This window comes from Fomitopsis serialis, assembly GCF_022376445.1.
Source record: "Fomitopsis serialis strain Sig1Antser10 chromosome Unknown B0H18scaffold_183, whole genome shotgun sequence".
NCBI lineage: Eukaryota > Fungi > Basidiomycota > Agaricomycetes > Polyporales > Fomitopsidaceae > Fomitopsis > Fomitopsis serialis.
Genome location: NW_025955143.1, coordinates 16,388 through 43,754, shown reverse-complemented (window position 1 = coordinate 43,754; position 27,367 = coordinate 16,388). Strand labels below are relative to the sequence as shown.

The following is a 27,367-nucleotide window of genomic DNA, read 5'->3' as shown; positions in this document are numbered from 1 at the left end:
CGCGCATCGTCTTTGGGAGCGCGAGGACGGCCTTCGGTACTTCACAAGAGCTTCACTTTGAGCTCGTTCTCTGGCAACCAGCTCTATTTCCTGTCTCTCTGCCCTCTTGCTCCATACCATCAGTCAGGACTCGGAGCATGTAAGCAAATATGTACTGATACAAATGTACAATCGGAGTCGCATTCGCTGCTTGTACCCACTGGAGCTATCTATGTACCCTCGCCAGACCTACGATTGTGATCTAACCGCTTGGACATCCAGTTGAAGGAACCCCAGAAGGAGTCGTATGATCGAGAATCCGTTGTGTCAGCACTGTCTCCCGTGGCTCCCGCAAAGCGATGGCCGTCCGAGTCACCCACGCGCGGCACCGCCGCTTGAGCGCGGTCAAACTGAACGGAGACCTCGCAGTGGGAAATTGGTACCTGAGTAGATGTGGATGGCGTGGTAGCAGTGGAGGTGCATCGAGGGCCCGCAGGTGCGTGACGATCGTCGAGTGCGACAGAGTGAGGAGAGATGGATGTCCCTTGCGAGTCAGCAAGTGATGCTACGACTGGGACCACGGATGCAGTCGACGCGGTCGACGCAGCCGTCTTACGCGGCCGCTTGGTCGGTCGTGGCGGGATGCTGATGCCGTCTGTGTGCGTGGTGTCTGCGCTGGGCACGTCGAGGTCGTCGCAGGAAGCGCGCTTCTGCGCAGATGAGGGCGTAGAAGTCGAGCCACTCGCAGCGGACGCAAGCTGTGCGTGGGCGGTGGAGGCGTCCGTTGGAGGTGCAGCTAGCGGCATCTCCGCTGAGGCTGAAGATAGTGATGTCGTCGTCTGCCCTGCCTTGGACTTGTTCGGCGGCGGCGTAAACACGACGTCAAGCGATTCCATATGGGACATTAGCTCCGTCCCATACTTGTCCCACCATATCCAGGTCGACTTGAGGATCGCCGTGAGGGTGTCGCGCGGCAAAGAGCCGGCGGATGCCAGGCGTTCAACCGTCGCATCGTCCAAAATGGACGTCGAGTCGTACTGCGCCTTCGCATGATCGCGAGTAAAGATTCTGTCTCGCCATTCGTACAGGCTGAGCTGGGTCTTGACATCAGGCAGGCCTCGAGGCATTCTTCCAGCCTTCGCAGCCTTTGTCGCAGCAGTCAGACGTGTGCGATCGAACAGAGTCGTGTCGCATATGTCGCAGCAAGGACCGGAAGCCACTGGACCCATTTATGTGAGCTGAAGGACTGGGCCGTGGAGGCTACTCACGTTTGTATGGGCTCTCGAAAACCTCGGCCCAGACACGCCGTCTACAGTGAGTACTCTGCACAAACGTGTGCAGGCCTTCGTCAAGAGACTCGGGATCGAGCGGAGGCTGCTTGCCTTGCGGAGATGCGTCCTTCCTAGACGAGCTACCTCGGTTCACACCGTGCAAGTCCGCGTAATCCTTGCCGGCTTTGACTTGTGGGCCAGTTTTGCGCTTGCGTCCGCGTACTGCCAAGGTCTTTCCTTTCTTGTTCGCATTGTTCATCGCTGACTCGTCAGTACTCTGCGATGCTAATAGATCTGCAGAGTAGGCAGTGCGCTCAACAATCAGGACGGCGAGGCCATGCCGCCCTCGCCCCCTTGCTGCGCGACCTGCACGCTGAACAAAATTCGAGAATGTTACCGGGAGCTTCCACTGCACGACAACGTCAATGTCGGGAATGTCGCAGCCCTGTTGTGACCACGGTAAGACTCGGAGATGTACTTCTCGTGGATGGATGTTAACTCACCATGCCTGCAGCCTCGGTGCAGATCATGATACGAATGGAACCCTCACGGAATGCGGCCATTGCGGCCGTGCGGTATTCAGGTGAGAGTGTCGCACTGAACGGCGGGATGATATCCGCTGACAAGGTGGTGTCGGGGTCTGCGGACGTACGGCTCCGGACCTCCTTGACGAGGTAGCCGATGATCTCCGTGCCCGTATTGATGTTGTCCACGTAGATCCATGTTTTTGGTATGTCACTTGCTTGTTTGGCTGACTGCGGGATGACGAATTCAAGGTCCCGGTAGGTGTCAAACGGGTGTTCGGCGGCACGGACAACGAGGGCAACATTCGAGCGATCGTTGCCCATGTTGATGAAGCGACTACCTCCTTTTGGGAAGTGGAGTTTACTCTGAATGTCTCTGAGGACACGTCCAGTAAGGGTCGCAGTGACAGCGATGACAGGTGTTCCGCGTGGCAAGAACGCACGGATGACACCCAGCGACGCGTATTTCTTCCGAAAATCCGCTCCCCAATGATTATGCGACACACAGTGCGCTTCGTCAACGACAAGCGAGATGATGTTGCGTGTGAACTTCGAGTTCCGAAGGATACGGTCGATGAAGGTCCGCGACTGCAGCATCTCTGGTGAGGCGAGGATAATTTTGTATTTCAAAGCCAGGATATCCTGAGTAGTGGTGAGTTGTTACATCGTCGACATGGGCCTGGTGACAAATATGAATGATGCCGTGGGCTCGAGGCAAGGGACGAAGCACGCCACACCTAACATCGCCCGGGACATCGAAGCCCTTCGACACTCATTGGCAGAGGCTCGCGTGTACGAGATTCAGCCCGGCCGAGTCATCGAGGGAGATAAGGGAAGAATACCTAATGTTGTTTCTGCTGGCCTTTTACAGCTCGCGGGACCGCTGGCAGAGTACAACAAGATGTTTCGATTGCTCAAAGACCGCCGGCGTCGCACAGTACCACTGATCAGTGCGACTCCCGCAACCACAACTGCACCCGCAACGACACGAAGCGAAGCGCCGGATGGCCCTGCTCGCAGTTCAATAGCCACTGTCTCACAATCCATGGGTATTAGCGGCACCGATAGCCCTGCAGAGGCGCAGGTTGCAGACGAAACCGCATTCGAAGGCGATGATTCGGAGGGCATGGACGAACTCGAACTGGTTGCAGAATGGCTGCAGCCGCAGCAATTTACCTCGCTAGACAATGAGGAGGATGTAGATATATTTTTTGACTAGTAATACGGAGGGCAATGGTGCCGTGCTACATGGACGAAGAGTCGTCCGCCGCATCCACCAAGCGATCACCTCGTTCCTCTGAGAGCGTGTTGTGCAATTTCTCTAAGTCCCGATTCACACGGGGTACCAAATCCGGGACCCCCCTTTATGTGGTAACAAAGCGGCCAGTCCTCCCCCTGGCAGCGCTGGCCGAGACTCGCCGAATGGCTTTGAGTGGTACTGCTTCATGGCTCGGAGACCTCCGGTATGCTTTGCAACAGCTGCCAGTCCCAGTCGACTTCGCGTTGTCGGAAGCCCTGACTTCGGATGTTGTCAAGAAATGTGCTGAAGAAATGCTGGCGTCCCTGCGGACTTACCTCACACGCAAAGTTCATGCATCGCAACGGCTATGTGTGCTGCGTGCGCGCCCGAAGGCCAGCGGTGTCCTCGTGCGTCGCAAGTACCTCGCACTGGACGCCCGAGACGCCCGAAAAGCGGTATGCAGGCTCTTCGCCTCGGACCACCCTTTTGCAGTAGAACGTCTGCGACGACGGTCCCCACCAGTTCCTCGCGAATGGCGAATCTGCAGATTCTGCCGAGGACGAAACATGGTCGAGGACGAGGCACACGTGTTGATGTTGTGTCGCGCTGAGCCTCTCCGGTCACGACGCGGCGCTTTTATGCAGGCGGTGTACGCGGCCCTTCGCTCAGAGAAACGAGCGTGGCCGGAACAGTCCCCCCTGTCATTCCTCAATGCAGTGATCGCGGAGGAGTGCACGGAGCATATCGCCGCTAAATACATTCTTGACATGTTCCAATGCTGTGACGCCGTCCCCATCCTGGTGGTCACCAGCGTGGAGCAATTCCACTCTTACGCAATGCCGTGAGCGGGCCAGCGCTGTCCCCTGCGTGCGTCTATATCACCGCAGCCGCTTGCTCTACGCCCTCGACGGCGGTGTCCTTGACACCAATGTCATTGTGCGCTAGGATCAGGTCGGGCGTGTCCAGCCCCTACTATGCCGATAGGGGGCCTCGCGTGCCTTCCGCATGATGGCGGACGGCAGTAGCGCTACCATACGGTACCACCTGGACCATGGTGAGTTATGTTAGTGTGATGGGGAACCACCACTGACGCCTGGAGGTTTTTCGAAGTTTTTTCCTACCAGGTTTTAGCCAAGGATCCTGCCCTGCTCCAAGGCAAGTGGGCCGGAGTGTTTGTGAATTATCGAGTAGTATTGCAATCATGCGATAGTGGGTGTTGGATATCCCGATCGGGAGTTAGTGTACAAGGGTCTATGGAGTACGGGGGTTGTCATGTAAATAGAGAACGCTGTCACGCGTGGCGAGCCTTATGGCGTGCAAACGTGAGGACTAAATGGAAGCCCCTCCTCCTCTTCCTCCTCCTCCTCCTCCTCCCCTAAGTGCGCGCCCAGTTGGCCCAGTCCGTAGGGTGACTGCTCGCCTTTTCAATCTCCGCCCTCTCAAGGCGAGCACGTGAACCCTTCCGGAACTGGTATCGAGTCTACAGAAATGCTGTCATACTGATATGCCCTCTGAAGGCTCTCGAGGCGGTTCAGGTCTGTCGTACTACTCACCATTACTTTATGCTAACGAGATCATTCAGTGAGAGGCCTACGAACGGCGATGATCAACGAGGATGATTCAAAGACTCGCGAGGCCTGGGTGGATGCCCGTACAAAGGCGCAGATGATTTACCTCTCGCCTGAGAAGGCCCTGTCCGACTCATTCACCAAGCTATGGAAAGTTCACATACTTCAGAGAGCGCCTGCAAACTGTGGTTATCGAACAAGCTCATTGTGTGGATGAAGGGGGAAAGACGACTTCCGAAAGGAGTACAGGCAGCTCAACATCCTTCGGCACTATACAGGTCATTGGGTTCCCTTTGTTGCGTGTACGGCGACATGCTACACTCTCGCGTTCGACACACTGTGGGAGACTCTATACGGCTAACACCCATTCTGGGGTATCGATGTAGGGGCTGACCGCCCTAACCTCGTGCTATTGTCAACAAGGAAAACCCAGTCATCGATATCTTGAATATCATCCCCTCTACTTTTGACACGAACACTCCGCCCGCAACGCAATACGGGCCAAGATCATCCTCTACTTCTAATTCGAGAACGTTTGTTTACAGGCCAATAACACGCTGCGCAAGTGCCTCTCAGTAGTCTTCTGTTATTCCAAGCGAAGCGAGGCACGAGCGTCGCGTAGAAGTGAGTCTACACACGCAGGAGGAGATTTCAGGCGCGCATCGCTCTCCTCTGCACGCCCACTCGGACGACCGCTTTCGAAGGCGCCACGGCCGCTACGCCCTTCGAATAGCTCTCGTTTTCTGTCACTAGACTTGACTAGACTACACTATTGTAGCTTACAGGAATGAGACTCTGGTACAACCTTCGCTCATCAGTTCCCTTGGCCACGAAGAGCCGGATCATCGTGAGCGATGACCAGACGATTGTACTAATGAATGCGTGGAGGATGGTCAACACAGAGTCGTAGTCTCTGTCTCGCAAGCTCGTCCGACATGAACGTCCACTATCCAGCCGACCAAGCGGCGGGTGCCATTGCGGACTGTCCGACTCCGAGTCCTTCGATCCAGCTCGTCTGTATTTAAACTGTCCTGGACGACTCTCGACCTATGTCGGCACCCTCCTCGAACTCGGTACTGTTCTCATTCCGCACCGACTCCGAGTCGGAGCCACCCCGAGCTCCTTCGGTCATGTACCCGCGAAGATCCCCTACGCGCCTGTGCAGCGGATATCACTGCTCCTCTGGCTCAACCACCGACATGCTCGCCCTCAAGTGCAGCCAGCTCGATCGCATCGAGAGCTGAGTCCGTCTGGAACTTAAGCCGGCGACCACTGCCCTGGGTTACTGACATACCACCGCAAAGGTTTTCCTGTCGGACCGATCCTACGGCTGCACATTTACTGGTCGCAGGGTGCTGGGCGGAACATCCGGAAATGCATCGACCGACTGGCCGTGCCGCGTTAGACGGACCCCGCACTCGTCCTCCCGCACCGGATAAATGGTTGGTGCCCGTGGCGCCACCAATCCCGCCGTCTGCTCCCGACGACACCCTGAACCTTCACGGCAAAAACTGTACAGTGCTATGGCAAAACTGTACAGATGGCCAGCCACACTGTCGGAAAACGGATTGCTGTCCGCCGCCTGCAGTCGTCGCGGCGCTCAACCCGAGGCTTGTGGTTACTGGAGGAACGGGTAAGCAAGATACTGCTTTGTGCTCGCAGCCCGCCTGACAAAAGATCGCTTGACGTGGGGAGCAGACGAGCACAGAGTATGGCTGTCATTGCATCAGCGCCGGACCCCTCCCTGCCCGTACCACCTCCTCTCGACGAGAGTGACGGCGACACTGTTGGCACGGTATCCCCCAGCGGCTCCCAGCGTCCTAGGTGGGTGCGATGAACTGGCTGGATACCCTACAGCACTGATGGGTCATATCGTGATCAGTGGCGGCGTGGAGGCCAGTACCGCCATGGCCGACATGGATGCATTGCTAGCGACTGCCCCGACGACGCCAGTGGCGCCGCCTCCGCCGACGACTCAGAGGTTGATGCGGTCGCAATCGGCAGCGTCGCTGCAGTCTCTTGCGTCGCCCTCCGCCAACACGGCCAAGCGGGCGACCAAAGAAAAAGAAAAAGCAAAAGCCAAGGTCGCGCAGGAGCCCGTCTCCAAAAACGGTCTCGTCGCCCTCAATGGCGAGTCGGCCGCCAAGGCTGTGCCCATCCTCGCCGGAAACATCGGGCGGGTGTCTGACGACGTCACTGCCCTGCGTGCTGAGGTGGGCTCCGAGCTCAACGGCTTGAAGGAGACTATGCAGCGCGTGATGGCCTCGGTCGACCTCGTGAACGGTGATATGGCGACGCAGGTCCTCACGGGAATGAAGGCTGGATTGCCTCAGGTGGTCGCTAATGCTGTCGACTATCGCCTGGAGGAGGTTCAGCTCCGTGCACGCCTGGAGACCCTAGGCAAGGACGCGACGATGGCGGCTCAAGACATAGTGGAACTGCGGACTGCCCGCACGCATGACTTGCTGGAGCTTCGCGACGCTCATAAGTCGATGGCTTACGAGGTAGCCGAGCTGCGCGACGCCCACAACACCGTCGTAACTTTGACCGACGATGCCACTGTGCGCCTACGAAAGCTGGATGGCTCGGTGGAACACGTCGAGGGTACGGTCAAGGACGTAGCGGGCCAAGTTGGTAGAGTCGCGCAAACGCTCACTGAGGTTGAGGACTCCGTGGCATCCCTACTGCGCCGATGGAACGAGGACATGGCGCATGGCTACGTACCTGCTTGCCCCTCGCCTCCGCCACTGCCCCCCTTTGTGCCTCCCAGTGGACCATCTCGTGTACAGAGGCCGATGGTACTGCCCCTCCCGAGCCCGCCTCACGTTGCGCCCCGCCCCTCGAGCACGACAACGACGCCATGCAGGAAGGGCCTCCCTCGAAGCGCGCAAAGCGTGGTGGAGGAGGGAAAAAGAAGGCCGATCGCCGGGAGGGCCAAACGGCGCAGGCGAATAACTCCATGCGGAGTGATGGGTCCTACTGGGACCAGCAGGCGTCGGTGCCCATGCCCATGCCCATACCAATGCCGGCTCCAGGGCCGGGCCCGGCGTCGGGACGCTCGGGACACCGCTCGACACCTCGTGTGCCAGCCCCTCAGGCGGTGACGACGCAGGTGCGCTTCGGACAGATGTCCTGGAAGCCAGATGTGGCTCGACTGCAATTCCTCAAGGTCACGACCTCCGTCAGGGCGGGTGTTCGCATCGAAGACTCGTGGGTCCTGGGCGTCTTCGTGGACAGCGACCCCTCGTACGTCCGGGCTCTGTTCCGCTCTAGGGAGGAGGCGGTCAGCTTCACGAACGCCTGGAACAACGGCCCCAAGGAGTATCCTTCCGTTCGCGCGGTCGTGCAGTAGTCAGTAAAATACTACTACTATACGTCTGAAATAAAATGCTAAATGTGCTGTCCTAGCCCGCCCGCGAATGATATGCCTATCCGCGTGGCGAGCTGGAACGTGCATGGCAACCTTGCCTTGAAAATGAGGAGTGATGAGTTCCCGAAGGCGCTTGCGCAGTTCGATGTCGTACTGTTACAGGAAACCCATCTTCGGCAAGATCAGGAGGTGCAGCTACCCCTACCAGCCGGATATGACTGCTTCGCATGCGGGCGACTGGACACGCCTTCGTTCAATGCGCCTGGCGGAGGCCTCGCCGCATTTGTGCGCACGGGCCTACCATGCGTGCACCATGCGGAGTTGGGCGGGTCGGAGGTGATGGTCCTTCGGTTACAGGGACTATGGCTATTGAATGCGTATGTTCCTCCGATTCAATCACACTGGTACACACTATCCGCCCTTGGTCCGTTCGAGCTCTTGGAGCGAGTGCTCGCTATCACCACTTGTGATGCTGACGTCCCGGTCGTACTCGTGGGGGACTTCAATGCCCGTACTGGGACGGTTACTGCCTCCGATGGGATTACCCGCTCATCCCCGGATGCAGCACAGGTCTCCCAACATGGCCGCGCACTACTGCAGTTATGCCGGGACTACGAGCTCGAGATAATCAACGGCTCGCATTTCGAGGTTCACATCATTCCAGCCACTCGGGTCAACGGTCATCGACTACGCGATTGCGTCACTACGCCTTATACGCGAGGCGAGTGTCCGCCTGCGCATACTGGAGCATTGGCCAGAATGGTCAGATCATGCTGCTGTCTGTATTGCCATGGGTCGACAGATCGTCAGCCCGCAAGAACGACAGCGGCCGCCAGCGCATGCGGAGCGCTCTACCGAAGACAGTCCGGAGAATACAGTATCTGACTCCCCGCTGGACCCAATGCTTGACCGCATATTGGCGGTGACACGGAGCCTCCCTGACGCCCTGTGCGCCCTCTATGGACCGGTCCAGTGCGTGACCCAGGCAATCCTACATGTCTACACAGACGGATCAGCAATGAAGCCGCATGGACTGCGTACTGGGCCTGCCTCGAGGGCTGGGTCCGGTGTTTTCTGGGGTCGCGGAAGCATCTCAAACCGCTCTCTGCTGGCTCCGCTCCCACCAACGAACAATCGCGCGGAGCTGTACGCTATACTGGTGGCGCTCGCGGAGTCCGATGCCTGCGTATCTCTTCGTGTCTACACAGACTCCGAGTACGCAATTCGCTGCATCTGCCACTGGGCGCCCCGCTTCGCAGCGGCTGGCTGGCGCTGCGCAAATGCAGACATACTCCAAAACATAACCGACGTCCTCCGAGCCCGCTCGGCGCCTGTAGTGTTCTGCTGGGTGAAGGGCCATGCGCAGAATGAATGCAATGATGCGGCCGATATGCTTGCTCGGGAAGGCTGCTTGCAGGCGGGGCCGTTGTCACCATTCATGCCACTGACAGCTGAGCCCCTGCCCGCATCGATGGCAGGAGAACGGGGGCAAATGGACGTCGCCAAAGTGCACACCGCCCTCCCTCCACACACCTCGCCGCGCGCATTCGAAAAGGACACGGACGAACGTAGTCTGAAGCTGCGTGGGGACGAGGAGGTTGGTCCGACGACGCCTGAGGCGCAGAACATGCAGAGACTGCGTCATGCACACATCCGCGCCCTTCTAGAGCCAGGGAAGCCGGATGCTGCGTTTTGGAAAGCCTTCCGAGGGATGGTTGACCCGGCACCTCGCCCATCTAGGGTCACCGTCGACGACCTGAGACTGGCTTTTGCACCACGGATGAACCCTCCTGTCGAGCGACCGGATAACTTCGATGCGATGCGATATGCAGCGAACAGGCAGTGGTGCAAGGCACTGCCAGAGCGCACAGCGACGCCCCCAGAGCAGGAGTTCTTCGCGCGTCCATGGACCCTTGAGGACATCGCGGATGCTAAAGAACACATCCGCCTGCATTCACGTCGCTCCGCCGTCGGAGGCGATCGGGTCTCGTACGCAACGGTGCTCGCGCTCGACAACAGCGATCTTCGGCAGCTCTTTCAGGAGTGTGTGGATAGCCTCGACGCGCCCTCCACATGGATGACGGCCATCCTCATTGGGATAGCGAAGCGCGGGAAGGACACAGCGAATGCGGCCAACTATCGAGCGGTGGGCTTGGAGAGCTGCCTCGTGAAGATGCTCACACTGATGATTGAACGACGCATCCGGGCGTGGGCCGAATCCTCGTCGTAGATCCCTAGCTCCCAGAATGGCTTCCGAACTGGGTGCCGGACAAACAATAATGTGTTTGTGCTGCGGGCCGCTATTGAGAAAGCACGGCAGATGGGCAGACCGCTATATGTCGCATTTGTAGACCTCTCAAACGCGTTTCCATCAGTGGATCAACCTACGCTGTGGGCAAAGCTGCATGCGGCGGGCTTTTCAGGCCCGCTTTTTGACTGGCTGCGGATGCTGTACGCTAGGCTGCGTTATGTCGTACGCGCAGATGGCTGCACATCTGACTTCTTCAAAGCGGCGGCGGGCATTCTTATAGGCGATCCGGCGTCACCCATCCTCTGGATCCTATTCCTTGCCGATCTACGCATCTCCGATCACGAAGACGACATCCGTCTGGGAGGAATATGTGTGTCCCACCTCGAGCAGGCAGATGACATTGCGCTGTTCTCCACATCCCAGGCTGGGCTTCAACTCAAACTAGATGACTTAGCTCGATGGTGCTCACTGAACTTCGCGACCATCAATGTCTCGAAGACCCAGCTCATGATCTTCGGAGCCCTCCCGACGTCCGCGCCCCGTATCACTGTCAATGGAGCAGGCATTGCCCTTGTCGACAGATACACTTATGTCGGCATCACATTCCTGTCAACTGCGCGAGACATCTTTGCGGCGCATGTCGAGCGCCGTGTGGACATCGCCCGCAAGACAGCGAATGCATGCCTTTCTGTGGAGTCGTATGTTGCAGACCTGCCCCCTTGGGCGGCTCTGACTCTATATAACACCCACATCGACTCGCACCTGATCTCTGGTTGCGAAGTCACGATCGATGTCCAACTGAGGGCGCACAACAGCCTCGCGGCCGTGCAGTTGACGTTTCTGCGCCGCACCCTCGGACTAAACCCCAGGTCTGTAACTGCAGTCCTGTTCACGGAGACTGGCCTTTGGCCGATCCGTTACCGACGACTCTCGCTGGCGCTCCGTTACCTCATGTATGTGGTAACGCAGCGACCAGTGCTCCCCTTGGCAGCGCTGGCCGAGACTCGCCGCATGGCTTTGAGTGGCACTGCTTCATGGCTCGGAGACCTCCGGTATGCTTTGCAACAGCTACCAGTCCCAGTCAACTTCCCGTTGCCGGAAGCCTTAACATCGGAAATCGTCAAGAAATGTGCAGAAGAAACGCTGGCCTCCCTGAGGACTTACCTCACACGCGAAGTTCACGCATCCCAACGGCTATGTGTCCTGCGTGCGCGCCCGAATGGCGCAGGCGTCCTCACTCGTCGCAAATATCTCGCGATGGAAGGCCGCGACGCCCGAAAGGCGGTATGCAGGCTCTTCGCCTCGGACCACCCATTTACGGTAGAACGCCTGCGACGACGGTCGCCGCCAATTCCACCCCACTGGCGAATTTGCAGATTCGGCCAAGGGCGAAACATGGTCGAGGACGAGGCGCATGTGCTGATGCTATGTCGTGCGGAGCCTCTTCGGTCACGACGCGCCACTTTCATGCAATCGGTGGACGTCGCTCTGCGCTCACAGAAACGAGCAGTGCCGAAGCAGTCCCCCCTCGCATTCCTCAATGCTGTGATCGCGGAGGAGTGCACGGAGCATATCGCCGCTAAATACATTCTTGACGTGTTCCACTGCTGTGACGCCGTCCCCATCCTGGTGGTCACCAGCGTGGAGCAATTCCACTCTTACGCCATGCGGTGAGCGGGCCAGCGCTGTCCCCTGCGTGCGTCTATATCACCGCAGCCACTTGCTCTACGCCCTCGACGGCGGTGTCCTTGACACCAATGTCATTGTGCGCTAGGATCAGGTCGGGCGTGTCCAGCCCCTACTATGCCGATAGGGGGCCTCGCGTGCCCTCCGCATGATCGCGGACGGCAGTAGCGCTACCATATGGTACCACCTGGACCATGGTGAGTTATGTTAGTGCGATGGGGAACCACCACTAACGCCTGGAGGTTTTTTGAAGCTTTTTCCTACCAGGTTTTAGCCATGGATCCTGCCTTGCTGCAATGCAAATGGGCCGGGGTGTTTGTGAATTATCGAGTAGTATTGCAATCGTGCGATAGTAGGTGCTGGATATCCCGATCCGGAATTAGTGTACAAGGGTCTATGGAGTATGGAGGTTGTCATGTAAATAGAGAGCGTTGTCACACGTGGCGAGCCTTATGGCACGCAGACGTGAGGACTAAATGGAATCCCCTCCTCCTCCTCCTCCTCAGCATCCCAAGCGCTCAGTGAAGACTTTGCGCGAATGAAGGGGAAATGGCAGATTACGAAAGCCGAGAACGAGCGCTTACACGAGACATTACTTGTGCGGCACAACGAGTGTCAATGTGACTATCTTTTCATGTTCAAGGCTGTGGAATTCCCTACCTCTCTTGTTGAACGTCTCGTCGACCAAGCTGGGCATTTCCTGAGGCTCTAGGAGATCAAACACAGCAATGTTCTCAAGGTTGCGGCTTGAAACTGAGCTTGACGGCGTCGCCTTAGTTTTCACAAATGGCATCAGCACGCATGTCCCTCAGCGACTCCAACGTTGCAGCGCAGTGCGAGCAAAAAGACTGGCAAAGCAGATAATGCACCTCCAAGCGACACATGCGACTTTGACGGAGTATCGGACAGCAGACTGCGGCGGCACTATGCCCTCCGCTTGAGGACAGTTTTTTCACTGTTCGTGACGAGCGAGCGGTTGTTATGCTATTCCGAGTCCATCCGCGCGTCACAGCACAGGACTCGGAGGTATGGACTGGCGTTCATTGATGATGCGGAGCATCATGCAGCAGACCTCACAGCGCGCTTACCATCGGCCTCAGTCATACGCAGTAGGGAGCCAAGGGTCGACGAGACAGCCTGCTGTTTATGCCTCGCAAGAAACTACCGTCTACCGTCCTCAAGTGTCGCTCATGCCACCGCTTGGCTACGCCCCGCGGTATTCGCCCCTCTTGATGTTACGCCACAAAGACCACCACCTCAGCTCCCGCCTATGGCGCAGACAGCACCAGGATGGTTTACGCTGCGGAGTCCTCTCTTCAATGCGACATCTCAATATTCCCCTACTAGTACAACACAAGATTGCGGTGTGCACGAAACCTCACGAGGGACAACTTACTGTGGTGTGCCGTCTACTGTGTACACGCCATCTGGGTCCGGTTGCGCCACCCCAACACCAACTCTTTTTCGTGAAATGCCACATCCTATTGTCGGCGTGTCACCTTCTGGACCATTATTACTCGGCATGTCATACAGCACCCAAGTTTATCCGGGCGACCTGCGCCCCAATGCATGGCCGGCAGTGTCATCGGAGGTCCGCCTTGCCATTCTGAGCTACGACTGACGTTTGTAATTACCGCTCCCTAATAGGATCGTCATGCTAGTATGGCCAGATGTGATCATGACCCGCATGCAACTCATTCCAGTGCGAGCATGCTTGGTTTGGGGCTGCGTGGTGTTGTGGTAACCACGCGCAAGCTCGGAGAGCTCAGATCAGTCCGCAGAACTGGGTTCAAGCCTTTCGCTTACCACCACCACTAGTACTCACTCCTTGCTCAGTGCTCAGTTGCTGGACTACAGCTGTCTCAGCGTAGTTCTAGCCTACTACGTCTTTCATTTACATATCCTAGTCCTCCTATTCACCATGACGCAGTCTAGTGGTGGTGGTGGCCCGAGCTCGCATATCGGCATCAACCTCGGCACCGCATCGAGCGGTGGTTCCTCGCAAGGTTCCTCGCAATCGCGCCCGGTTGCCCAATGCCATCCTGCGGCTTCGCAGCCCCCTGCTCCTGCGGGGGCGCCTCCGCCTGCTCCCATGCCTCCTGAACAGCCCGCTGGTGTTAATGGCAATCCTACCGGGGGTGCCCCACCGCCCGCCCCACGCCCTGCCAGGGTCGCACCATCGCCTCAGCAGCAGCCCGCACCTCGCAAACAGCCTGCTGCTGAGCCCGCGGGTGTCCCGCCTGTGCAGGAACGCGCAGCCGCACCTCATCAATCTGTTTGCCGACCCAGTCGAAGTCGAGCGTGCCGCAGCGGCCGCGCGCATGGCTAGCCGGAAGGTGGTGAACCTACCGCCGGTCCAAGATGGCCGTAAGTCTGACCTTTTCACTGCGGGTGAGTTTTCCCTTTCATCACTGATGGGCGCGTGGAGCGACCCTCTTCGTCGACAGGGCCTTGCGCCTGCAGTCTGTTGGTGGTGACGGGCTCATGGTGGGACCGTCTTCTATCATCTCCTGTCTTTGTCTTCTGTTCTGTCTGTTCCAACACCATGGCTCATGCTTTCATTAGCGATAATATCTCACTCCCGACACACAGGGCCACGAAGCCGACTCCCGAAGGGAGGCGGCTGAGTGGCCTTTCGATTTTTACAGTAGTCATGCACATGCATATTAGTTTACTTTGTCCCGTCGTGCGCTCAAAACTGTACAAGGTGCGGAGCACGGGCAACGGCTAGTGTGTACACAAGTGGGTTGTTGGTACCTTCATTCTCTATAGCTACTCCCTATCATCGCACCAAACCCTATCCCTGCGGCTGTATACTTCCAGTCCACCCCGTACCACAAGGCTCGTATCTTCTCTTGTATCAGTTCTACGCTCCGTTTCCAGTCAAACAAACATGTTATTGTGGCACTTCGGCGTGACGGACAATGGCACTGTGACTCCTGTCGCTTGTCGGATGCTTGCAAACATTGCCCACATGCTGTTGACTTCGCGATCAGAGCTGAGCTCATTGTGGTCTCGTACCCATCCATGTGGACGCACCCCACCACCGGTGTCGGAACGGTGGTGGGGTGCGTCCACACGGACGGGTACGAGACCAGGCTCATTGATGACTCTGAGTCTCAGGGTGTCGATGCAGGACGAGACGAGGATGGTGATGGTGCGCTTTTGCTCGCCGTCAGAGGTCCTAACAAAAGAGAGCATACAAGTATCCTCCTCGGTGGTGCGCGTTGGCATATGAGTCTCCCAGTAATCATCGAGCCCCGCTATCCTACGCGGCCCATTTCTTCCTCGACGCTCAGCAAAATGCTTCTGCGGGTCCACTATTGCCCAGTTACCTCAGGAACTCGTTACAACGAGTTCGCCGCAGCCTGCCTTCCTGTTTGGGTTGCTTGATGCATCCCGAGTCACAGTCGACGTTGTCCCCTGTCCACAGTGCCGCCATCGATGCCGCTTCGTCGGGGCAGACCTTAGATCAGTTGATGTTCTCAACTGGGACAACCAATGCCTCTCCACGCATGAGCGACTCAATGCGTATACATATGCCTTCACCGCATCCGTGACCCCGTTTTCTGCGTTCTTTATCACGAATCGTCGCAGTTACGAAGATTCTGTGATCGAGTTGCCTTTCTGCTCGGACGAGACCTTCGTACAAACATGGTTCATGTTCGTGCAATTGCAGGTGATCTCGAGCGAAATGTGCTGTCCGACGTGTGGACTATCCCCGAAGATTGTCATCTCAGACGATGGTGTGAGACATGCATCGAAGCTACTAGCATCTGTTCGACAACCTACCTTCGTTGACAAGGCGAGCGACAAGATCGAAACCATTTTATTTGGCCTGGTGCTGCCATACCACAGAAAACATACGAGCTGCTATACAGAAGTTCCTGGACATGTCGACGAAAGTCTTACTCGTTGTGCAAGAATACGACAATTTTCCGTCATCAACCACGAGCTATCCTACAGACGATGGGATGCTTGAACTTGTATCCTGTCCTAGCCTCCCGTCCCACTACCATGAAGCATATCGAGATCCCCTACGACAGGTGAGTGGTGTCTATCTCCATCTATACAAGTCCTTCACTGAGCCATCTTAAATGAACAACCTTGCAGCGCCAGACATTGTCCTACAGCTTGTCCCTCGCTGCACCATTGATCCGCTGCGAATATTGACAAAAACGGGGCAGACAGCAGACTGGCTTCAATGAATGTGTTCAGCAATGCGGCCAATTGGTTCGTTAATTCATCTTCATCAACGTGATGGAAATTCTCTCTTCCTCCGAGCTCAAGACTGACGCAGAGTGGCTTGCAAGCCGTACTGAAGACGTCTATACCCGACTTGCGTGGCACGATCCTGCGCCTGTTTTGCCCTTAGTAGAGTATCAGGGGCCGTGCTCTCAGCTATCCGCATGCGGAGTGTGTATTGCAAACTGAAGTACGATGTCAAGCCGCCCAATCTGAATGCTGAAAAGTAGCTCGGACTACAGGGACCTGATGGCTTACATACTTGTTCTCACTGTTCGTTGTCGCCCACATGAGATGCAGGATGGTGTCGAGCGTTCCCATGCACCGGCAGCACCGCATCCGACGCAACGGGCTCAAGCAGACTCGAGCGCGCGTTGTGCTTGCATCCTCGGTGTTGCTGCCTGTCGTACCTGACATTCGCTCGTCCTCACTCATTGTGGCCCATCTCATCCCATGCTCACCCGTCTCTCCAGTCACACCCTTCCCTGCATACTTGCCCCCATCCTCACCCGCCGTCGGGATGCCCCTCCTGCTCGTAGCTACGCCTGCCCCCGTGATCCGCGAGTTGGCTGCGCCTCACGCGAGGGCTTTATGCTCGCCGAACATTCGCCCTCGCCTTCACTGTGCGTGTCGTGGCCCGTTTGTGTACTGTGTACCTGCTTGCCTGCCTGCCTGCTCGTTTGCCAGTCATGTCCGCGTACAATGGTTGTTCGCCCAGCGCGCTCACGGTCGACGGATGCGCTGTCACCTGCTCGCCCACCCGCTCTCCCGCCCATTGACTCATTTGCTTGCCCATCCAATTACCCATCCACACCTGCTCGCCTGTCCATTGGCTCACCCGCCTGCCCGCTCGCTCCGCGCGCGTTCGTTGGCCATGTCTGCGTGCCGGGGCGGACGGTGAGTGCGGGGTCGCGTGCTCGACTGACCTGGCTCGTCTGCCGTGTTATCAGCGAGTTGTCGCCCGTATTCAGCCTCTTTGACGTGCAGCAGAAGCCATTCAAGAAGCAGTAAGGGAGAGCATGATGCCATTGATCAATAGCAGAACTTGAGGGACATTCAGACGTGCAGCGCACCTATGCCCATGGCCTCCGAGTGGCCACTCTCCGACTCCTACTCGTGCGCGTTGTGGTTGCAGCTTCGGTGTCGCCGCGCGTCGTACGTGACGTTCATTCATCCTTGCTCATCTCACCTTTCGTCCGCACCTGTCTCTGCCAGCCATTCGCCCTTCCCTGCTCACTCGCTTCCGTTCGCGCCCGCCGTCTGCTGGCCCTCCCTGCTCATAGCTACGCCCACGCCGATGGTCCGCTCGCCGGCTACGCTTCACGCCGGGACTTTGCCCTGTATGCTCGCCGAGCATTCACCCTCGCTCTCGCTGTGCGTGTCGTGGCTCGCTTGTGTACCCGCTCGCCTGCCTGCGTGCGCGTTCGTGGACCATGTCTGCGTGCAGTGGGTGTTCGCTCAGCGCGCTCGCGGTCGACGCATGCGCTGTCACCTACTCGCTCGCTTGCTCGCCCTCTTGCTCTCCATCCATTCGCTTGCTCCCGATTGCCCCTCCACGCCTGCTCACCTATCCGCCGGCTCGCCCGCCTGCCCGCTTGCTCTGCGCGCGATCGTCGGCCGTGTCGGCGTGCCGGTCATTCGCCTGGTACGCTCGCGGCCGGCGTGCGTGTCGCGCTTCATGTCGCCACGGCGACTGCGCCCTGCGCCTGCCCATTCTATCCCTACGACTCCTTCTCCCATGCACCCGCGGTCCGTTCGTCGGCCGTGTTTGCGTGCTGGGCATTTTCCCAGCGCCGTCACGGTCGGCATGTGCCGCTCGCTCGCTCGTCCGCCCGTTCGTCGGCCTGCCTGTCTGCAGGGCAATGGCCTTGCGTGTCCGCGGTTATCGTGCGTTATGTGTTGTGCTGAACGTCGTCGTGTCCTGCACCTGCAGTTAGCTCGCTCGCTCGCGTGTAATATCTGCACTCACGGCGCCCGTCTCCATCGCTGCGCTCGATGCACTTCTGTCACTCGAGTTTTCCTGCGCCTTACCGCTGCCCTGCTGGCCCGCGCCCTCCCATGCCAGTGCGAGAAATGAACTCGAGCGTCGCGCGCGAGTCTGAAAGGAGTGACGAAGGATAGTACGTAGTGATTCAGTACCAGTCGTTCGGAGCGCTTGAGAGGCTCGGGCATCGCTCGGGCGTCCGTCTCTCAGCCAATGAGAATGTCTCTAGCGTTTGTCTCGTCTTCTTGTCTCGTCTTCTTGTCTCCAATGTTTGTCTTAGCGTTTGTCTCCGGTTCCCACGTTCACGCCTCTTGTAGAGTAGACTAGCCGATGCCCGTGCTCTGCTACGGGTATGCGGCGTCACGGTTCGATCTCTGAGTTAGATACATTACGTACAGCTTCGAGCTCACGGCGAGCCGACAGTACTCAATTCTCATGACTGAATTAATTTGCAAGTGTGGGCGACTTCTGTAAGAGATTGAAGTTGAGAGGCCACTCAGCCGTCTCCCTTCGGGAGTCGGCTTCGTGGCCCCGTGCCAGTCTGTGGAATACTAACTGTTCAGGTGGATCTGCCTCGACTGAAGCTTGGCTCCCCGGCCGGGCAGTAGTAAGGGAGAGTGCAACACGGAATGGGTGATATACAGCACACCCATGCCCATGGCCTCTCCGAGTCACCACCCCTACGATTGCTGGAAAGCTTGTAAGTTTTTGTCTGCTCCCGAAGCTCGCTCTGAGTTTCGGGTGGTACTACTTAACTGTATATGCCTCCAACCCCTGTCTCTCCGCACAGCAGTAAGGGGGAGCACAATGACATTGATCAACAGCGGAACGTGGAATATTAAGACGCGCAGCGCACCTATGCCCATGGCCACTCTTCGACTCCGACTCGTGCGCGTTGTGCTTGCATCTTCGGTGTTGCCGCGCGTCATACGTGACGTTCACTCGCCCTTGCTCATCTCACCTTTCGTCCTCACCCATCTCTGCCAGCCATTCGCCCTTCCCTGCTCACTCGCTCCCGTTCGCGCCCGCCGTCTGCTGGCCCTCCCTGTTCGTAGCTACGCCCACGCCCATGGTCCGCTCGCCGGCTGCGATTCACGCGGGGGCTTTGCCCTGCATGCTCGCCGAGCTTTCGCCCTCGCCCTCGCCCTCGCCCTCGCCCTCGCCCTCGCCCTCGCCCTCGCCCTCGCTCTCGCTGTGCGTGTCGTGGCTCACTTGTGTACCCGCTCGGGGCCTGCCTACGTGCGCGGTCGTAGGCCGTGTCTGCGTGCAGTGAGTGTTCGCTCAGCGCGCTCGCGGCCGACGTATATGCTGTCACCTACTCGCTCGCCCTCCTGCTCTCCATCTACTCGCTTGCTTACCCGTCCGATTGCCCCTCCACGCCTGCTCACCTGTCCGCCGGCTCGCCCACCTGCCCGCTTGCTCTGCGTGCGTTCGTCGGCCATGTCCGTGTGCCGGGCTTCGCCTGGCGCGCTCGCGGTCGGCGTGCGCGTCGCGCTTCATGTCGCCACGGCGACTGCGCCCTGCGCCTGCCCATTCTGTCTCTACGACTCCTTCGGCTACGCACCCGCCATCCGTTCGTCGGCCGTGTCTACGTGCTGGGCATTTGCTCAGCCGCCTCACGGTCGGCGTGTGCCTCTCGCTGGCCTGCTTGTCCGCCCGCCGCCTATTCATCAGCCATGCCTGCATGCTTGTGATCGTCATGCGTCGGGCTGCACGTCGCCGCGTCCTGTGCCTGCAGTTAGCCCGCTCGCTCACGTGTGTCTGCACTCACCGTGACGGTGGTCGTCTCCATCGCTCCGCTCGGTGCACTCCTGTCACTCGTTGTCTGCACCTTACCGCTGCCCTGCTGATCCGCGCCCTTCGATGCCAGAGTGAGAAATGAGCATGAGGGTCGCGCGCGAGTCTAAGGAATAATGAGGAGGATGAAGTACAGTCACGGTAGCTCGGAGCGCTTGAGAGGCTCGGGCAGCGTTCGGGCGTCCGTCTCTCAGCCAATGAGAATGTCTCTAGCGTTTGTCTCTTGCTTCTTGTCTCGTCTTCTTGTCTCCAATGTTTGTCTTAGCGTTTGTCTCCGGTTCCCACGTTCACGCCTCTTGTAGAGTAGATGAGACGTATGACATCTACCATGAACAACTAACTAAGTAAATACCATTACTTGATAACTGTACCGTCTAACGTCTGCATCTCTGCAAGGGCGTCAGCCATCTCAGGCTGTTGTTTCCCTGCTTGTGCCTGCCGCTGTTCTGCGTCCGCCTGTATCTGCTTTTCCTGAGCAACCTCCACGTTCAATTTGCGAACAGCATCCATATCGCTGACAACCAAGTGCGTGACAAGATCTTGCACACGTTAAACCTGGCAACATACAAGAAAATGAACGGTCGTGTGAGGTCTTCCAGGTCTTCGAGCTAAGTCAATCATTAACATGTATCCCGCAACATTTCATCACAATTGACCTTGGTGAGAACATGATCCACACGCTTGCTGTGCATCTTCGTATGACGTCCTGGTTGTTCAAAATATTGTAGGTGTTCTCGATCCTTGGTTGCCAAAGGCTTTCCTGTGTCTTCTGGCCACAATTCGTTTTTCGCTGTGTGACAGAGCTGGTTCTCACTCACCCATGAGTGTCATTTCACAATTATCGTTAGACTACCCCAAGATATTTGCATCACTATCGTTGGCAGAGGCATTCACTTGCCCATGCATGTGGCAAGTGTCCTCGGAAGCAGCAACAACGTTCACGTCATCGTCAACAGCTGTGTTGGATGGGGATTGACAACTTGTCGCCTGGGGGCCATGTAGTGAGAATATTGTAATCTTGCAATCAAGCTAGTCACTCGATTGTCGGCGATGTAACCAAAATCACTAGCGAAAGATAGAAACTGGATGAGAAACTTAGCATCGCAAGCAAGTAGTACGAGGCAGATACTAGACGTACAACTTCTGCAAGATCGCCGACGGCAGGAACATTCCGAGGCAACGACACAGTTGCGTCCAGTTGCGGTGCTGGCTGCATGGCTACGAATGTGTTGTCAGCTGTGTTGGCAAATAGCTTATCAATTGGAAGAATTGCCTTCGTAGTCTTGTTCATTGTTCGTGTCTCCTGGAGTGGCAGACCAAATAGCGCGCCAAGATTCGGGGATAGCGTTGCCGAGCCATAAGCTAAATATGCCTGCGGAGCAACACTTGACGACAATATGTACTGGTCCTGCTCAGACATGCTTATGCGAGACACTAGGCAAGGACGAGGTAGTACTCTCCGAGTCGCACGATGTAGGCTGAGCCTGCGACTCTGACGTGGATGCCTGAGCCATTGCAGTGGACTACACGAGTAATAGCGGCGACGCAAGGGTTCCATTTGAACACGGCATGACTCAAGGTACTTCCTTTCATATCGGGACACACATGGTTCTTGATAAGAATGCGGGCCCCGCTTGCATCGATGCATTTCTGGCACATGTGGACTTGTCCGGAGCATCGCACTGATACTTTAAAAATCGCTATAAGTTGGTCCGAAAGCGCACCAAGCAAACGGAAACCTGCCTGGTGAATGAGCCTTCCGGCCACTTTTTCGCGAAGCACTCATGCATGCACGCACCGTGATTGACATATTACTTGTAGAATGAAAGAGATACCATCAATGGACTTGTATATGCTCGTAAATACGGCAGTGATGAGGCACCTATAAGTACTGGTCTATGATGTCACCGAGCCAAAGCCTGGCCAGGTGGACTCGAGTGCGCACTCACAAGATGTCAGACGCACAGATATCCTGTGACTGTGCAGCGAGGCAGAGAGTAGAGACGGTGCGAGCCTGCAAGAGCGGGAAGAGAAGAAGTAGGGCCCGTCCGCAATGAAATTAGACCGCAAGACCGCGACCCATGGCTGGAACTCCGAGAAAGAGGCGGAGGCAGGGAGGAAGACGGCGGCGGCGGCGGCGGAGACGCGACGAGCGAGGAAGACGGGCGGCAAGTCGTGGCGATGGCAGCGACAATGACGACGACGACAGCCAGTAAGACGGCGTCAGTCGTGGAGACGACAGAGGAGAGAGAGGGTATATAAGACGCAGAAGAAGAGTCAAGCGCTGCATGGCGGGCGGCAAATCCAAATCGGGAAGGTATCGTTTGCATGGGGATATCTTCACATCTCCACACGCCGGATCTGAGATGGTCAGTCTTCGAATCTATGCCCGGAGACGGTTCAGTCTCCGTCTATTCAAGAGCAGTTATCCAACGATGCACGACTACGACGCGGATATACGAACCTCTAGGCGGGTGCTGACCGCTTGGGGTGACCCATTCATGCGCTCCAAGGAGTCCATGGTCCATGAGCCACACAAGCAGCGCGTCCGTATTCCGCGGGAAACGTTCGCTCAAGGAAATCGGTCGTAAGCTGCAGCTGACAGTAAAGCCCCTGCTCCGTGCTGTATACGTTCGCATACTTGACCAAGTCATGTTGCCCCACAGTTGGAGTCGTGACACTGAACCCGGCGATGTCCGTCAGCTGCATGCAGGGATCGAGCTTGAACGCCTCGCTCTCCAGGAGATGGGTAAGGGTGTCCGGTTGGACGTTAGGCAAAACATGTGCAAGGATGGCGTCATGCAAGTCCGTAGCCCAGTGAATGCCATGGCCCGAGTGTTCGACCTTCAGCGCGACATCGACAAGTCAACGGTCCTTGAGATCGTCCTCGGACAACTTGAGGAAATCCAGCTTTGAAAAGACGTCCTCCAACGCCATATCCGCATCGATGTCATCGTTTGGATTGTGGTGGGTGCCTCCTTTGCTCCCACGAGACTCGTGATAGAAGAACGCTCCCTTGAACTCGGGAATGTCTTCCATGCGTTCGAACATGCAACGGCTGAGCGCGCGAAGAAAGGGAGCCGCGATCTCGATTGAAGAGAAGTGAAACTGACCACGACGGTCGTGGGCCCTCAGAGACGCCTCAGCGTACGTCTGAGGCCAGTGGCTCAGGTGTGAATAGGTAATTTCCTTCAGGCTGGCTCATACCACGTCTTCGCAGAACAGGGGGTATAGCTGCTTCGCAATTTGGCGCTCTCGCCAGGTCTGTACAACGCCGGAAACATCATGTTGCACTTCTGATGGACGTCGACCTTCGTAAAGCACATGCTTGGAATGTTGCTGAGGTCAATGAGACGTGTTTGCTGTTCCGCAACGTGTCAATACCGATGTCAACGCGCGTGGGCAGAAGAACGCCGTACCTCCGGAGTAAATTTCACAGGCCACCCAATGTGCACCGGTTTTCTCTTCTTCAAGGTGTCTTTGAACGACGGCAGCGTGAAACGTGTATGCCGGTGCTGTAAGGCAAGCTTTCGGAGCAGCCTATCATGGAGTCGTAATCGTGGCGGACGCGATAGTGACCTTCGTCTGTGGGCTCCAAGTTGTTGTCTGCAGGTGGGGGCAGGGCTGCATCGACGCGCGGGTTAATCCAGATGCGGCGCTCCATCTTTGAGTCTTCATAATCAGAATAGCGTCCGGCCAACGCTGCAAGACAGAACTAACTTGTATTGAGGTCGGTCGGTTTGGCGATCGAGGTTGTTATACAGGATATCGCAGAGGTTGTTGAACTCACGCAGGTTGAGCTGCGCTTGAGGAGGGACAGCGTCAGGGCTGGGGAGCGGTAACCAACCCATTGCGACACGTCTGGAGGTGTGTGTGTGTGGGGATAATTTAGGGCGATCTTCCTCTCAGAGTCTGCCCTTTTAACCATCTGTGCCTACCCCCTTCTCTTGAATTCAGGACCCGTCTCCCATGTTAGGTTAGGACAAACTAGCACCCTGCCAAGAGCACCCCGCTTGTATTTTGCGGATCATTGGCTTCAGCAATTATCCGGGAAAATAAGCCTCACCAGAGACACCCAAGCCCCGCACTTGCGCCAATGGTGCGCCAGACGCACGATTGGCAGCACAGGACCCGTTTACTTACGATACTCTTCGGCTATCTCTCACCATAGGCTAGATTTACTCAACGCGACTTCGCAATTGACAGGCTTTTAGGCTGCACTGATGGGCCTCCGACAACTCCCCTCAATACTCACCCTATCAGGGTCACAGAGCGCCCTTCAATGTGGCTGCGGTCCCGCGGCTTGTAATCGGGCGCCCGATCAACCGGTGGCGACACATCGCAAAACCACAACACAGATCCCTCCTACGACTGAACCACCACCATGGTCGGCGTTTTCACTCTGACCGATTTCCGCACGCAATTGGCCAGTTCCGCAACCTCAAGGCGGACCGGCCCCGCCCCGGCAACCTCAGCATATTTGTCAGCGACCTCCCCCCAGCAGGGTGGGCCGATGGTATGCTCCGGGCGCTGGCCAGGTTGGTCATTGGTGTCGTTGTCAGTCATTTGGACTGGGAGCCGATCGGTTGCTGCGCGGGGTGTTTGTGAGTGAGTGACCCTCAGATGGGCGTGCAGCGGATCGCCTGACTATCACACAGACAGCGCCCTGGATGGAATTGCTGGAGCCAGCGGCGGTCGCCGGCCGACGGTCCGGATTTGCTGGCAATGGAGACACAGCTCCCCCGAGGACCCGCCCTTGAGGGAACTGAGGTCAGAGGCAATCACCGCTGCACGGCAAGAATATCCCAACCGCGAGGCCTCGACACAGCTGGTGCGGAAGATAGATATACTTCTGAACTTAGTTGGAGGTATGTCAAGGGAAGCGATCCACCCCGCGCATAGCTCATACTGACTCGCACATTCTCAGAGGGAAAGCGACTGAAAGGTGAGTCATGTTTCTACGCCCTCAGGCAGGTTGACTTACCTTACCCATAGATGTCTCTTACGACACCTTTTTGACCTCGGATGTCGACTATGAGCTTGAAGAGCACCAGATTATACAGGACCCCAACCATGAGATCTACCAGAAGGTATGTATGTTTCTAGCCACAGTCATTGATTGTTCTCAGGTTTGTCCACAGCACTATGGGGCACGCCGGTGAAAATATTGCGTGGCGGCAGAGTTGCCGGAATGCCAGCGGTACATCGACAATCCATGCACCGCTTGCCAAATCTACGGTGGCTCTTGCTCGCTGGAGGTAAGCGACACAGTACCGTGCGAAACTTTAGCCGACACACAGTCTTAGATCATTCACATCTACTGCTGAGGACCTGGTCACTCGAGTGAGTCGCTTCCTGAGGCATCGTCGTGAGGTATGGCTCGCAATGTATTAGGTGCTTGTAGTTCTTAGTCTGGTGAAGAGTCGAAATGACATTGTGATCGTCGCACGCAGTCCTGTGCAGAAAGGATGCCCGTTTTTGGGACCTTGACGCTGCAGTGCTTCATGACCCACTGAGCTCTGCATGGCCATGCATCAATCATGCACATGTGTTTTGTACACTTATGTACCATTCACCAAACATGGACGATTCATAAAGCTTGCAACAGGACGTGCACTGACACAACCACATGGGACACCATGCTACGCAAGGCTCTGATCAGGTTTGCATGCATTCTCATGACGTTACGGAGACTGACCCATTCACAGAACCCATTATGTGGGCCCCTGCAGTGTCTCAGATTGACTGTCTGCGATACTAAACTGCAAGTTCATTAACACACAGTCGGAAGCGCACAGACATGAATTAGAACTGGGCCTCCAGGAGCCCAAGCCAATGTTAAAGGGAATTGAGTTACCTGTCAGGCGGCCAAACGGGTTGCAGCCGAACGCACGGGCGCTCCTCGATCACACTCGATCACAGATCGCAGATCGTGTGGACGCTACATAGCGGGTCGTGTACAATCGCATGCACTGCGGACAACCCGGATTGTGCGAGGCGCTTACATGGGCCTAACATTGCAAGAGCGTGTATACTACAGCGACTTCCATATCGCAAGGCCCCACCCCCTTGGACACGTACAGGGCGGGGTTGAGCGGACCTCCGAAATAACCTCCTTATCCCTTAGTAATACGTCTGCTAAGTGTAACCGAGATCTATGTTGTGGCGGCCGCCTGGCTTGCACCTCTCAACCTGTTCTCAACGTCTCAAATTGAACGACGTCGCACGCCGCCCCAGGTTTTGCGTGCCTTCAGCGCGGAAGAAGGAGATGATAGCAGCGTCGGACAACGTGCAGAACAGTTGTGGTGAGGGCGAGCTGAACTGCACTAAGGCTTGGAAGTCGAAGGTACGTATAGAGACTAATGCTCGCTTTCCTTGCCAGTTTTTTGTTCACGCGAGCGAACACGACGAACGAACACATTCGCTCACCTCATAGCACACTCAGTAGTGCTATCAACGTTCCGTTGCCCGCTCACTGACTCATCCACTGGCCTCCCGAACACCACCCGTTCGATCGCTTGCGTAACCGCCCCCTCATTTACCAGCTTTCTCACTCGCCGTCGCGCACGCATGCCCACTTACTCGCTCGTTGCTTTTCCCGGCCATTCAGCCAGTCGCCTGCCCGCCTGTCACGTCGTGCATTCATGCATTGCGAACGAAAAGAAGGGGGTGAGCTGTTCGTTCGCGCAGTTTGCTTACTTGGGCGAGGCGGTACCGGTATGCAACTACCTCGTCTACGTCTTGTCCATGCGCAGCCCACACGCGACTTTTGCCGGTGCATGTCTTTGCTGAAGCTCTCTTCGACACGGCTTAGTCACTGTTCTCGTACATAAGCTCAGGCAATATGCGTGTAGCCTCGAATAAGGAACGGTGCTCTGGGTGCATACGGTACAATAACATTGCGAGCTTTAGTCTGTATGTGGGGAATGCATTTATGTTTTTTTTGCCTCGGTCTCGTTTTCGATTTCGTGCAGGTAAGTCATGGAATTCGCGGCCCGCCTGTGTGTGATTTTCGGCCATGGGGCCTTGCGATATGGAACTCGCTGTAGTAAGCCACCAAGTGAAAATCCCTTACATGGGAAGTACATTCCTAGAACAGGGAACATAGGAAGAACATAACACTTACATTCCCGATTATGGGAACATTTGAAATGTTATCCCGAACAAAGGAATACCATTCCCTATGTTAGGAGCTCCGACTTAGAGCCGTAAAAATATACATGCCCTTACAATGTAAGTACCTTGTGAGCGCTTCGCACAACGTGGTTTGTCCGCAGTGATGGGCGCTCCATCGGCATACTACGGGCCTGCCTATAATGGCATATCTTACCCGTCTATTTGCTTGCTCTACTTGTATGTAAGTACTGAGCCCCAGCCCACTTCATCGTTCATGAGTTGTCCATATCTGGTATTTCTGTTCTATCACTGCCACCTCGTAAAATGTGGCACTCG

The 27,367-nt window shown here is 56.7% G+C and overlaps 8 protein-coding genes across 8 annotated transcripts; 5 read left to right on the top strand and 3 right to left on the bottom strand.

The window, feature by feature from the left end:
• Nucleotides 1–857: 857 nt before the first annotated feature.
• B0H18DRAFT_846157 (P-loop containing nucleoside triphosphate hydrolase protein) lies at nt 858–2,425 on the bottom strand (the record flags this gene model as incomplete). Its single annotated transcript, XM_048039557.1, has 3 exons — nt 858–1,198; nt 1,248–1,695; nt 1,754–2,425. Coding segments are annotated over 3 exons (1,461 nt in total), but the record flags the coding sequence as incomplete, so codon positions are not given.
• Nucleotides 2,426–3,325: 900 nt separating this feature from the next.
• B0H18DRAFT_887992 (uncharacterized protein) lies at nt 3,326–3,859 on the top strand (the record flags this gene model as incomplete). Its single annotated transcript, XM_048041210.1, has 1 exon — nt 3,326–3,859. The coding sequence occupies one exon, from the start codon at nt 3,326–3,328 to the stop codon at nt 3,857–3,859; it is 534 nt and encodes a 177-aa protein (XP_047886085.1).
• Nucleotides 3,860–5,816: 1,957 nt separating this feature from the next.
• B0H18DRAFT_164785 (uncharacterized protein) lies at nt 5,817–8,058 on the top strand. Its single transcript, XM_048036941.1, has 3 exons — nt 5,817–6,215; nt 6,281–6,406; nt 6,465–8,058. Exons 1-3 carry the CDS (start codon nt 6,022–6,024, stop codon nt 7,684–7,686), a joined length of 1,542 nt encoding a protein of 513 aa, XP_047886084.1. The 5' UTR covers nt 5,817–6,021; the 3' UTR covers nt 7,687–8,058.
• A 5,752-nt stretch (nt 8,059–13,810) lies between these two features.
• Nucleotides 13,811–14,516, top strand: B0H18DRAFT_960247 (uncharacterized protein; the record flags this gene model as incomplete). Its single annotated transcript, XM_048042934.1, has 3 exons — nt 13,811–14,120; nt 14,179–14,256; nt 14,482–14,516. 3 exons carry the CDS (start codon nt 13,811–13,813, stop codon nt 14,514–14,516), a joined length of 423 nt encoding a protein of 140 aa, XP_047886083.1.
• A 749-nt stretch (nt 14,517–15,265) lies between these two features.
• Nucleotides 15,266–15,631, top strand: B0H18DRAFT_849405 (uncharacterized protein; the record flags this gene model as incomplete). The annotated part of the gene is made up of 1 exon (XM_048039588.1): nt 15,266–15,631. A coding segment is annotated over one exon (366 nt), but the record flags the coding sequence as incomplete, so codon positions are not given.
• Nucleotides 15,632–19,210: 3,579 nt separating this feature from the next.
• Nucleotides 19,211–19,560, bottom strand: B0H18DRAFT_1126130 (uncharacterized protein; the record flags this gene model as incomplete). Its single annotated transcript, XM_048035124.1, has 2 exons — nt 19,211–19,378; nt 19,438–19,560. The coding sequence occupies 2 exons, from the start codon at nt 19,558–19,560 to the stop codon at nt 19,211–19,213; spliced, it is 291 nt and encodes a 96-aa protein (XP_047886081.1).
• A 3,220-nt stretch (nt 19,561–22,780) lies between these two features.
• Nucleotides 22,781–23,579, bottom strand: B0H18DRAFT_1126128 (uncharacterized protein; the record flags this gene model as incomplete). Its single annotated transcript, XM_048035123.1, has 4 exons — nt 22,781–23,068; nt 23,123–23,254; nt 23,335–23,430; nt 23,484–23,579. 4 exons carry the CDS (start codon nt 23,577–23,579, stop codon nt 22,781–22,783), a joined length of 612 nt encoding a protein of 203 aa, XP_047886080.1.
• Nucleotides 23,580–24,299: 720 nt separating this feature from the next.
• On the top strand, nt 24,300–25,431 carry B0H18DRAFT_960246 (uncharacterized protein; the record flags this gene model as incomplete). Its single annotated transcript, XM_048042933.1, has 7 exons — nt 24,300–24,302; nt 24,347–24,519; nt 24,551–24,783; nt 24,843–24,860; nt 24,911–25,009; nt 25,057–25,173; nt 25,379–25,431. 7 exons carry the CDS (start codon nt 24,300–24,302, stop codon nt 25,429–25,431), a joined length of 696 nt encoding a protein of 231 aa, XP_047886079.1.
• Between the last annotated feature and the right edge of the window lie 1,936 nt (nt 25,432–27,367).

Bases quoted from the DNA above. Each gene is read 5' to 3' on its own strand.
- B0H18DRAFT_164785 (XM_048036941.1), top strand. From the start codon at position 6,022: ATGGTTGGTGCCCGTGGCGCCACCAATCCCGCCGTCTGCTCCCGACGA. The intron at 6,216-6,280 runs GTAAGCAAGATA...CGTGGGGAGCAG, and splicing joins TGTGGTTACTGGAGGAACGG to ACGAGCACAGAGTATGGCTG. The intron at 6,407-6,464 runs GTGGGTGCGATG...TATCGTGATCAG, and splicing joins AGCGGCTCCCAGCGTCCTAG to TGGCGGCGTGGAGGCCAGTA.